The sequence below is a fragment of the Cnephaeus nilssonii genome, assembly GCF_951640355.1.
Source record: "Cnephaeus nilssonii genome assembly, chromosome: 13".
Classification (NCBI taxonomy): Eukaryota; Metazoa; Chordata; class Mammalia; order Chiroptera; family Vespertilionidae; genus Cnephaeus; species Cnephaeus nilssonii.
Genome location: NC_137084.1, coordinates 34,060,578 through 34,072,634, shown reverse-complemented (window position 1 = coordinate 34,072,634; position 12,057 = coordinate 34,060,578). Strand labels below are relative to the sequence as shown.

The following is a 12,057-nucleotide window of genomic DNA, read 5'->3' as shown; positions in this document are numbered from 1 at the left end:
TAAGCTGTGCCCATTTATTGCTCCAGTGACCTCCTGGGGCTTCACAAAGTGGTCTTAACAGAACTGTTCAGCTGCCACACGTCGGGGTGGGGGCTAGAGGGCTGAGCAGGCTTTCCCTGGGGTCCTATTTTTAAAGGGGGAAGACCTGTGTTCTTTCTCGAAGCATGTTTCCCCAGAGCTGTTCTGCACAGCATTGCTCAGGTCCCATGGAGACCCTCCCTGGCAGATAGGCCTCCTGGCTCATTCTGTTCCAGTGGGCTAGCTGACACACTTCCCAGCCTGGTGGAGGACCCCGGGGGTCCCTCTCTGCCCTCTTCGCCAGGAAGCCCAGAGACGGCTTGTTTGCTCGGTTTCGGTAGTGTTCCTGGACCAGGCTGCTCCCTCTCAGCATTTCCCCTCATTCCGTCGTCCCCAGGAGTGCTTGGTTGGGGGTCTCGTCGTTATGTTGCAGGGGTGGTTTTGGAGGCAGCACCAGCAGCAGTGTGGTGGTTAGAACCAAAGCCAGACACACCTCGGTTCAGTCCTCATTAGCCAGCTGTGCCATCTGAAGATGACTTGGACTCTTCAATCTGTAGTCCCTTCCCTGGAATATTGGGGTAATGATTACAGTTAATGGGCAGGTTATGAAGATGGAACTAGACAGTTCCCTTTGGCTGTTCCCTTTGGCTCCTCCCAGGTCAGCTGGGTCTGTGGCTCCAGGATCTTGCTCTGTACTAGTATTTCCTTCCTCCTGCCTGTGTCAGGCAGCTTAGGAGGAGTGATACAGCAATAAGAACCAGATGACCAACCATCCTGGTTCATCTGGGACAGAGGGGTTTCCTGGGATGCAGGACTTTGATTGCTTAAATGGGGAGGTCCCAGACAAACAGAAGACTTGGTCATCCTAGTGATAGCCAACCTCAGCATCTCAGTGGCTTAACAGTAGCAAGGCTTATTTCTTCCTCGTGTTTTTGTCCATCCAGAACATGAGCTAGTCAGAAAATCGCTGGTCTCGACACAAAGAAACATGTGCCAAAGGTTCTGTTCCAAACTGGTGGCTGTCCTGTCCATCTTATCTTCAGTCAAGTCCAGTCACAGGGCCGGGCCTGATACCCAGGAGGCCTGCAGACGCTCCCCACAGGGAGGGCAGCCGATAGTTAGAACCTTAATATGGCCTGCAGGTGCCCTTTCTCTTCTTGCAGCATTCTGGGGTGCTGGGGCGGGAGACAGGAGCAGAGAGACCCCTGCTGTGTGATTGGTGGTCTTGCATATGGTCATCTTCCTGAATATAGTCTGTGTGGGTTTCTTAAGGGGCACTGGGCCTTGTCCACTCTGCTCAGAGAAGCATCTGTGTCTCCCTCTGGTGTAGGGAGTGATTGATACCCTCATCCTTCTCAGCTGCAGGCTTCTCTGCAGGAGTGCTTGAACTGTGACCCCCTCCTTTCAGCCTTCTGACTTCCTTGTGGAGCCTCTGAGAGTCTCCTCCGTGTGCTCTGAGGAGCTCAAGGGCCCTGCGGTGGGACAGAGGGTGCCGAGTTCCTCCCAAGCACACTGCACAAGTTCCTTTGTGCCTCACTTTTTCTGGCTGGCCAGTGAGCCTCCCCCACCTCGGGAATCTCTAACTCACAATGAGCACACATGTGGCCCTGACTCCAGGGCAGGCCCTCCCCAAAGCATTCTTGCCATGTGCCACTTGGATGGCAGCACCAGAGCTGGCCCTGCCCCCCTAGCAAGGGCCCCTCTCACAGTACCTCTGTCCATTGGAGCCCCCTCCCTGAGTCAAGACTCTTTTTAAAGTAGGTGGCACAGAAAGAGGGTGTGGTCTTTCTTTTGTTGTATCTTTTATTGTCTTACATCTAAGAAAACTTTCTCAGAGAGAAGACAGTTTTCCAAAAATAATTGTTAAGTATCACATCTGATTTAGTTTCCTTACTTTGTCCAAGCATATAAGAAAGGCCAAAAGGCCTTTGTTTTGCAAAATATAGTGCCAAAATCCATGTTACCATTTGTTATTTCTATTTCTACAGTGGGATGGGGAGCAGAGGTAGGCAGAGGCCGCAGGGTGTGTCAGGAAGGGTAGGAGCAACATTGGAGAGCGAATCTGAGGGCACTGGGAAGGGAAGCAGGAGCTCACCAGGTGATGGAGTGGCTAAAGGGAGCCACACCTGCAGGACACTGTGGGCACAGCTGAGGCTGGGAACTTAAGTATCTCAGTGGCCTGGAGCTTTCGGCAGCCAATGAGGAGGGTTGGGCTGGAGAGCGAGCAAGCCATGGTGGAGGCCTGTCGTTTCCTGCTAGGGAGTTCGAGGTTTTATCTGGAAGGCGTGGAGCAGAGCAGAAGCTGCTGAAGTGTTTTGAGCAGGGGGTGTCCTGTCTCTGGCCACAGTGAGGAGGGGGCTGAAAGGAGAGCAGCCTGGTTGGAGGCAACCAGGGGACGAGGGAAGTGGCTGAACCCATCCAGCCGAGGGCTCACTAGGGGTTGTGGAGTGTGGGAAGGAGGGAAAGGATGCCCAGATGGATCTTGGGATACTCATTTGAGGGGTGGGAGGATAGTGTGTGACCTGGCAGGGAATGGGGCTTAGATGGAGTCCCATGGTGAGCCTGCCTCCAGCAGCACTTCCTGGGGACTTTGTGTCCAGTTGCTGCTGCTGTGTCACCTGAGGCTCAGGAACTAGAAGTCAGAGCTCCGGTCAGGTTGTTTGCACATGGGCTTCTTGGTCAGACGGTGTAGGTTTCTAAGACGGCAAAGGGCATAAATTAAGAGGACAAATCAGTTCTATTCCTGGATATTCATCTGAAGGTCTTTGTAATGATCAAGACCAAGATAGCCCACAGATGGCAAGAATTAGCCAGTGGAATGTGAATCGCCGGGACTCTTGCTTCAGCGAGGTCAGTAAAGCCTCACCTAAAACCAAAGTTTTGCCATCTCGGGGCAGAACGGGGCAGGAGGCAGAAGGTGGCTGCACCTCTCGTCTTCGTTTCCAGCCACCTTCTCCCAGATGCAGGGAACGCAGGGCAGAGACCCCTCTGTCTTGCCAGGAGGAGATGGGCAGGGCAGTGCCCACATTGTTAACATGAGCAGGTGCCTTTTCCCAGCTGATTTCTCCCTTAGCTTTGTGCATGCACAGACGTGCTTAAGGTTCACGGACATTTTCTTAAACCTTCTGGGAGCAAGCTAAAATGCTTAAAGTATTGGCTCTGCTGGCGTTTTGTGTTGGCTCAATGTTTTCTGAAGACTTGTTTCCCCTTGTTCCTTGTCTGCGTTTAGGTAACTGATCTCACCTGGAGGGGGTTGAGTGACATTAGCAGTGAGGGTGGCCTCTGGCGCCCCACCACCCCAGCTGCGTGACCTTGCCTTGTTCCTTCACTTCTCTATCCCAGCCTTCTCCTCAGTAAAATGAAGAAAACAATAGTATCAGCCTCGTAGCGTTATCCTTCAGGTTTAAGTGAGTTAATCTATACAATGCAATAAGAACAGGGCTCGATGCAAAGTACACACTTAATTATTGCTTGAATGTTATTATTGCTTGACCCCGTATGAGAAGTGAAAAATATAATTATCTTTCTTAAGGCCATGTCCCAAAACCCGTGTTTAGTAATTTAAAAGGCATTGTTTTTAACAGAAAACATCTCCTGCTAACATATCTCTTGTTAAACTAAACCACCAACACGGGACCCCCTCAGGTGTCTGTAGTTAGTCTAACAGGCCGCTGAAGGAGGGATTGTGTGCTGCCCAGTTACTCCCTGTAACTTGGAGTTCTGAGCTAGCTCCCTCATCTCCCTTACCTAATACAAGATTTTAAAACGTATTTACCCCAGAGTGACCTGTCTGGGTTTTCTTTTCCTGTGGGCCCCGCTGCAGGTTTCTGAAAGAAGTTGACTGCCTGAAAGGAAACTGCAAAACATGAAAATCGCCCTGAGGTGACCAAGTCCAGTGGCTCCTTACCCCCCACGGTGGATCCGAGGTTGAAGAACTCTAACTTCAGGTAATAAGTCGTCATATTTCCTACCACCCCCCTCGCCCACTCACTCATTGGCAGCTTCCATGGTAGTTCTTCCTTCAGGAAGTGGTGAAACTTCAAATATTCTGCCTCATGCAATTGTCTAGCTCAGTGATGGCGAACCTATGACACGCGTGTCAGCACTGACACGCGTAGCCATTTCTGATGACACGCGGCCGCTGAGGCGGCCGCATGCCGAGGATGAAACATTTGCTGCTCCTGAGGATGAAACATTTGCGAAATAATGTTTTTTCCTCAAAGTGACACACTACCCGAGTTATGCTCAGTTTTTTGGCGAAGTTTGACACACCAAGCTCAAAAGGTTGCCCATCACTGATCTGGCTGTTCACAAAGAGAGGTGGGCTGGAGGTGGCACTGATGCCAAAAACGCAGCCCGAAGGGCCACCAGGACCCTGACGGCAGGGCTCTGTTCTCATTCCCGACCCACTTCTCTTAATGTCAGTAATAATATAACAATGATTAAATGATTATAAAATGCTTCTCAAAGAATAAATCAGAATAGCCAGGAAATGAAGAAGAATGAGGGAAAGGATTTATTCTACCAGGTAGTAAAATATATTATCAAGCCACAATAATAAATAGTGTAGTACTAGAATGGAAATAACTAGATCAGAGGAACAGATTAAAAAGTCCAGAGATAGTCAATGAACCAATAAAGATGGCATTTCAAATGATGGGCAACAGGATGTGTAGATTAGTAAATGGTGTTGGGATGGTTATCTATCCACTGAAGGGAAATAAGGTTGGGAATTTTTTAGTGTACCAAAAATCATTTCCAAATGGGTTGAAGAACTAAATAAAGTAAAATTATAAAAATATTAGTAAAGAGAATATCCTTATGATTTGGGGGGTAAGAAAAGGCTTTTATTTTAATGTCATTTTTATTATCACATATAAATACCATAAAGTTGAAAGGCAAAAATGGGGGTAAGTATTTATAACATCTATGATGAACAAAGGATATGTTTCTAATATACAAATAAATTCATTCAGCATCCATTTATTGAGTGCTTCCTGTGAGTGCTAGAAAGTGGTCCAGGTGCTAAGGATGCAAGCAGTAAACCACACAAAATCCCTGCTTTTCTCATGCTTATAGTCTAATGGAGAAGAAATAAAGAAGTTGGTTACTGTAGGCCAAATTTTGATAAGGGCTATAGAAAAAAATAAAGCAGGGTAAGGGTGGTTAGGGAGGATTGGCAGAGAGTTGTATTAAATGGATATTCAAGGAAGCATCATTGATAAAGTGATATTTGAGCAGAAATGTAAAGGAAGAAATGGAGAAGTGACTGAATTTTGGATTTTTTTTTTTTTTTTTAATGTTGAGCTAATAGGATTTGTGATGGATTGGATGCAGGTTGTGAAAGAAAGAGAGGAGTCAGAGTGACTTCCAGGTTTGGGGGCTGAGGAACCAGAAGGATTGAAATACTGCTTACCGACATCGGCATGACTGAGAGGCTTGGCTTGGGGAGAGCCAGAGGTTTGGTTATGGATGTTTTAGTTCGAGGTCTCTGTTGTACATTCAAAGGGAGATGGTTATACAAGCTTGGAATTCAGAGAGAGGTCTGGGCTGGATATGTTAATTTGGGGGTTGTCCTAGCATAGCTAGTATTTGAAGCAAGAAACTAGACAGATCTCCTAGGGAAGGAGTATAGACAGAAAGGGAGGTGCAAGAACACCATGGGACCCTCATTTAGAGGTGAGGGAGATGAGGAAGAACCAGCTAAAGAGACCAAAAAAGAGTGGCCACTGACGTAGAAGGAAAATTGTGAGAAGGTGGCATCTCTGAAACCAGGAGACGATGAGGAGGGAGAAATCAGAACTATCAGATGTCACTGTTGGGTCAAATAGGGAGCGAATGGAACATGCGCCCTTGGACTTAGCAGTGAGGAGGTCACTGGTGACAGTGGAGGCTGTCTTATTGGAATGATGGGGACAAAAGCCTGATTAGAGTTGGTTTATAGAGAATAGGAGGAAAGGAATTGGAAACAGAAATGTGGCAGTAATTGGAGGGGAATGGAGTTCAAAGGTTTCTTTTCCTCCAGTACGAGAGTTGTTTGCATTGTGCTTTTATCCTCATGAGAATGACCCAGGAGACGGGAAAGTGGATGATACAGGACTGTGGGCAGGGAGAGACTCCTGGTGCGTGTCCTGCGTCATGAGAGAGGATGAACTCTGCACTCGCTGGGTGTGGGGTCCTAACCAGCAGCATCTGCGTGGGCTATTTTCTCAGCAAAGTAGAAAGCAGTTATCACTTAGGGATGAGGATCTGAGAGATGTTAGGGGTTTGAGGAGCAAAGAGAAAGTATGACGTCCTCGATAGCAGAGTGGGTGAACAAATGGAGTGGGGAGTCCAGATCGTGGCAGCACTGGGCCTCTGGGTGAGAGGAGGCGGACTGTAAGCTTTTCTCCCATCATGCCCAGGTGAACATGGTCTGGAGGCCTGTAGCTATTGAAAACAACTTAGTGGAAAATGGGCCATGAGTAGACACAAAGGAAAACAGAGAGATGCCTGTAACATAGGAGCACCATCTGTAGTCATTTAAAAATACAAGTAAAAACAATGAGGTCTGTACTTACCTTCAGGTTGACAAGAGCTCTTGTTGAGGATATAAATTACTGGAGTTCTCCGGAGCACAGTGTTTCAGTGTGTACCAAACGTACAATGTGTGTCCCTTTTGCTCTGTCAGTCCTACTTTTAGAAATTTATCCTAAGAGATGATAGCTCAAATGCATGGAGATATGCGTATATCTCCATGCATTTGAGCTATCATCTCTATCATCTCTTTCACTTTCACAAGCACTGGAGTGAACCAAGATGTTCACTCCAGTGCTTGTGAAAGTGAAAAGCTGGTGCACTGTACCTGACCAGGTGGGCCTGGTTCCCAAATCTGTGAGCCTAATAGTAACAGTGAAAACAAGCGCTCACACTTAGCCATTGCTTTGCAGATGAGGAAGCTCGGGCCCAGAGAGGAGGAGTGAGCCCCAGTCACATCCTGGGCAGCCCGGCCCTGACTGCGGGCAGCACACAGCCCTCTTCAATCTGGTTTGGAGCTGGAGTTCCTTGTAAGGTACGTGTCAGCCTCTTTTTTGGGCCAGCTCACTTTGTGCTTTTAAAATATGAACTCTTAAAATGTTTTGCAAATTTTTATAGTGTCTTCATTTCATTATGCAAGGTTTTCCTTGCAGGGGATGCTGGGTATGAAAGGACAGTCAGGGAAGATAGGACGGACTTTGCCTGGGCTGCTGAGAGAGAGGGACCATACTGGGCAAAAGTAGGTTTATAGTTGTGAATACATGACTTGTATTGTTATTTATTAATTACTATATCATTTTTCCTACTAACAACTGTAAACTTACTTTTGTCCCATGCCTCCCCCACTCCACCCCCATATAGTCTGGGAAAGTATATTGTCTGCTTTCCTATGACATTTTCAAAAGTTGTAACAACAATACAAAGATAACAAGTAAATCATCTATTTCATTGATTTGATTTATTGGTTAGAAGAAAATGAAGTTAAGACTCCCACAGAACATCTGGGACACTTGGTCCCCTGGCGGGGAAGCATGGGCTGTAGCTCCCGGGAGCCCTGGGCTCTCGTTTAGTTCTTCCACGCCCTCACCTGGGTCCTCTGGGTTTTTCATCAGGAAAAAGCACAGTGAACCTAAATCACCTGTACTAGCGCTAAAGTAGGCACGCTGCTCTTTCCTTCCTGCCAAGCGCCTGTTCCGGGGGCTGGGTGAGAGGTGTGGGTGCTGCAAACAGGCACCTGTCGCTGCCCAGCGCCACCCTGGCCCTCCAGCATTTAGAAGAGCCCATGGAAATAAACTCGCCTCTGTGCCTCCTTGTCCCAATTCCAGACCCCCCCAATGGCGGACCAGAGGATGGACATTTCTTCAACAATCAGTGATTTCATGTCCCCGGGCGCCACGGACCTCCTCTCCAGCTCCCTGGGCACCAGTGGCGTGGATTGCACCCGCAAGCGGAAAGGCAGCTCCACCGACTACCAGTAAGGCCCTCAGACTAGTCTTCTGGCTGAACGCAGTGACAGTTCATGGGCGTGGAGTGTCCGGGGGCTGCTCCTCCTGGCAGAGGGACCCCCTTTGGGGAGAGGGATGGGAGTGAAAGATGCAACCAGGAGGCCACACAGTTGTTTTCCTTTACCTTGCCCCAGAAGCAAGTTGGGGGCGGGGGGACCTCTAGCACCAGCACTGCTGAGGCATCTGCCCCCGCCCAGACTGTCCATATCAGGGGAAAAGAAGAGCCTTAAAGCCAGGTTCCTGCCTTGACCCCTCCTTTACCTTCCCTGCTCCTTTGAGCAAGTGACTGACTCCATGGGTGTAACCTGAGCGGTTTCAGAGAGAGCTTCGCCTGAGGGCCCCTCCTTGAGGAAGACATCAGTTGATTAATACAGGGTGTCCCCTAAAAATGTACATACACTTTAATAGCTCGATTTTAAAAATAAAATGTATTTTAACAAACACTGCCTTTATAATTATTCAAAGTGTGTGTATACATTTTGGGGGACACCCTGTATTTGCAGAATAAGTAAGTAGTGGTCATCTCCAAAAGCATAGGAACCTTGATGTTGCCCTTAAACATCATTGAAACAAGTATGTACCTGTTATATTAAATAGTATTTTTGTGTGTTTGTTTGTTTTTTAGACTTGATGACTTTTCTTTTGAGTAAGTAAACTTTCACACTTACAGTCAACTCTTCTATCTCTGCACAAACACTAGGGCATAAGGCAGTGTATGGAGAACAGTCAAAGGCACGTTTGTTTCGTTGAGGCCTCTGTGTGGAATCTTACCCAAATGGCCATTTAAAAGGTTTGCTTTTGTTTAATGAGGGAAAATCTCCAAGGAGGAGTCCCCGCTACAGCAGATGTCCTTTCTGCTGAAGTTCACAGGTCAGACTTGGGGAGCACAGTGGCCGGAGGTCAGATGCCCACTAGGAGATGCTATGATTAATATGTAAGTTATCCCAGATGATTCAGAGCAAATGCCCAGGGATGGGAGTGAAGACCAGAAGGGTGTTCTTTTGTGGCAGTAATTCCCCAATAGAGAGACCAGGAGATGTTTTCTGTGGACCGTTGACATGTTCTAAGACCTCTGCTATCTATGGTTTACAAAACCTTGCCACCGTCAGGTTTCCCTCAGGGACCCTAGTTTACAAGTCTTTTGAATTCGGGGAGACCCTGTTATTGGAGCAACCATAATCCCTTTCCCTATAATTTTGCTGAACTAATGTCACACCTGCCAGGCAGAGCTCCTCTTCCCCTGAGATGATCACTCTGGCCTCAGTAAGCAGAAACAAGCCCAGACAAAGGGGAGGGGAGTTTACATTTGCCTGTGTGGCTATGTGATTTCCTCCGGACTCAGGGCCAGCTAGAGATACTGTCTGCGAGGACACCGGGGCGCTGCTGGGAACCACTGCTCTAGAATGCCATGACTCGGTGCTCCTGAAAAAGTCATTTTTGCCCTTGAAATACCTTGTGTGCAGGGTGCACTTCCTCCTTTCTGTGGGATAGGAGAAAGGGGAGAGGCCCAGCTGGGAGTCAGTGCCTGCCCGATAAATTTAGGAGCTGAATAAGACGGTGAGCTGATCCTCGGGACCTTGAACTCCTTTCTCTGAGAATTCCAGTCGATTTTCTACTGAAACACAAGATGCCATGAAACTTGGATTTCTGGAGTCTGTTGAAGGGAGGCAGGTTCATGCTGGGACCCCAACACCCTCTGCAGCCAAATAGGGTCCCACAGCCTCTGCCCCAGTCCCTCCTCTATCCCATTCCTTGGGGTTCCCCACATGCTGAGAACCAGAACACTGGGTTTAGCAATGCCTTTGAAAGGCTGCCTCGGGGCTCTGCTCAGCACTTTTTTGTTGGTGCTCTGATTCCCCTCCTCACTTCAGTCCCCCACACAATCCAGTCTATATGTATGCACAGATATCCGATGCTTAATAGGTTTTGCAAATGAATAAGCTCCATTTATCCAGAATGAGTTATCGTAGGTATTGTAGTTACTTGGATACGCTGGTGAACTAACAGTTTCTATAAGTGCAACCTATTCCCAATTTTCACACAATCAAAATGTGGTAAAACATGTTAACATGAAAACTCTATTGAGATTATATATAAATTTCATCTGATAATATGGAAAACCAGTCCGCATTGTATAGTAGTTTCAAGTTGTTTTTCTTTATTTATATGTTTATTACGTATCCATAATCAGTACTATGCTATTTGACCTTTCTAATTGTTTGGTTTCTGGATAAATGAGAGCCCTCAGCATTATGATTAGAAGATATGATTAGAAGATATTGTGTATGTCTTTAATAGTCACGTTCTTTTTTGTGTTTTTTTGTTTGTTTGTTTGTTTGTTTGTTTTTCAGGGAAAGCATGGACACAGACAAAGATGACCCCCATGGAAGGTACCGTGAACCTAGTCATTTAACTTCAGGGTCCTTATAGTCGTTTCCTTGAATAATTGCAAATTCTATTCGTTGGTGCAGGTTCCACCCTGTCCTGAATGGGGGATAAACAAGGAGGCTATGAGCCTGTGGGCTCAAGATTGTCACCCCCCAACTTCCAGTTTGGCTAACAATCAACCTTGTGTGTTGTGGAGAGAGAGAACAGGGATTAAACAGAGAAATTAATTAAAAAGGGAAGAAGACATTGGTTTGTGTTTTTATCTTTTGCTTTTTTTTTTTCCAGGTTAGAATACACAGAGCATCAAGGAAGGATAAAAAATGCCAGGTAAGAAGGGGCCTCATTCTGTCTCTCACTGTCCTGGTTTCCTGGGGGCCGCCGAGGAGGCTCTGCGCATCTGGTCCCCGTCTAGCAGTTCCTTTGACACTGTCTGTGCCTCCTGCCCGTCCCTCTCTGCAGGCTGTGCTGGCCTTCACTCTTTCCTATCTAAGCATGGATAAGCCGAAGGACTTTGAAGGGAGCAGAAAATAAATCAAGGCTAAGGTTTCACCCTAGTCTTTGGCAGGTTACTTCTTCCTGCCTGTAGGGCCCTGGAGGAGACACGGGCACAGTGATGCAGCTCCTGGGCTGCCCCTCACCTCTGAAAGGGGCCCTTGTTGCCCTAAAAACTGCTCCTGAAGGTGGGACGGGGGATGCCCTGCTCCCTAGAATAGGTGCTCTAACATGGTGCCTCCTGCCTCCAACCACACTTGCTTATCCCTGTCCATGTGGTCCTCAACCCTCCTGCTCTGAGGCCGTCATGACACAGAACTGCAGGATGCAGAATTTGGCTAACCCGAGACTTCTCACTTTTCTCTGGCAGACCCACCTTGGCAGGAGCTCTCATGGTTCTGTTGCTATGGCAGCAGAGGGAACGACATTTTTTTTAAAAAAAAATTTTATTTTTAATTTTCATTGGTTTTAGAGGGAGGAAGGGAGAGAGAGAAACATTACTTTGTTGTTCCACTTATTTATGCATTCATTGGTTGATTCTTGAATGTGCCCTGACCAAGAATCAAACCTGCAACTTTGGTGTATCAGGACAATGCTCTAACCAACTGAGCTACCTGGCCAGGGCAGCAGGGAACTACATTTCCACCATGGATGCACCTCTTTAGGGGGCTATCACAAATGGCAGGTGCAAACCAGTCAGGGAGTGTGTGCAGGGGCAGCAGCTCCTGGGAGGGAGGAGTGTGATGTTCTTTGGAGGAAGTTCTGGGACACATGTAGCATCTGCTATATCTATGTGGGCTCATATTTGATCTAAGGATGGCAGCGTTAATTATCTGGCAACTCCACCAGCGAGTCTCTGGCAGGCCACACAGCAGGCTCCTTCCAACCCTCAGAGACAGCTTACCTGGGACCACGGGACCCTTGCTGATATGATGGTGGTTCTGGATGTTTTGCTCTTTAAAAACTCTACCATCCTCCTTTTTCATCTGCCTCCATCTTCAAATCCAAATTTATAGAGGCTGAGAGGAAAAGAAATGAGAAATTAACAATACAGTTTACTCTGAAAAGACAGTTTTTAAAACTATTTCTTAATTCTAAGGAAGGATGAGATAAGCATTTAAAAAAACTAATCCTGACC

The 12,057-nt window shown here is 47.3% G+C and overlaps 1 protein-coding gene across 5 annotated transcripts in view; it reads left to right on the top strand.

Annotated features, from left to right (window-relative positions):
* BMAL1 (basic helix-loop-helix ARNT like 1) overlaps positions 1 to 12,057 on the top strand; it is a 106,619-nt gene that overhangs the window by 65,252 nt on the left and 29,310 nt on the right. For 2 of the 5 annotated variants that reach the window (XM_079787732.1, XM_079787731.1), the window contains exons 3-8: positions 3,842 to 3,965; positions 6,948 to 7,069; positions 7,860 to 8,008; positions 8,665 to 8,685; positions 10,391 to 10,429; positions 10,713 to 10,754. In XM_079787732.1, the coding sequence (XP_079643858.1) occupies positions 7,869 to 8,008; positions 8,665 to 8,685; positions 10,391 to 10,429; positions 10,713 to 10,754 (242 nt within the window). In that variant the 5' untranslated portion in view covers positions 3,842 to 3,965; positions 6,948 to 7,069; positions 7,860 to 7,868. Of the gene's footprint in view, positions 1 to 3,841; positions 3,966 to 6,947; positions 7,070 to 7,859; positions 8,009 to 8,664; positions 8,686 to 8,750; positions 8,974 to 10,390; positions 10,430 to 10,712; positions 10,755 to 12,057 lie in introns of those variants that run through there. The other 3 variants (XM_079787734.1, XM_079787733.1, XM_079787736.1) reach the window with 2 other exon arrangements.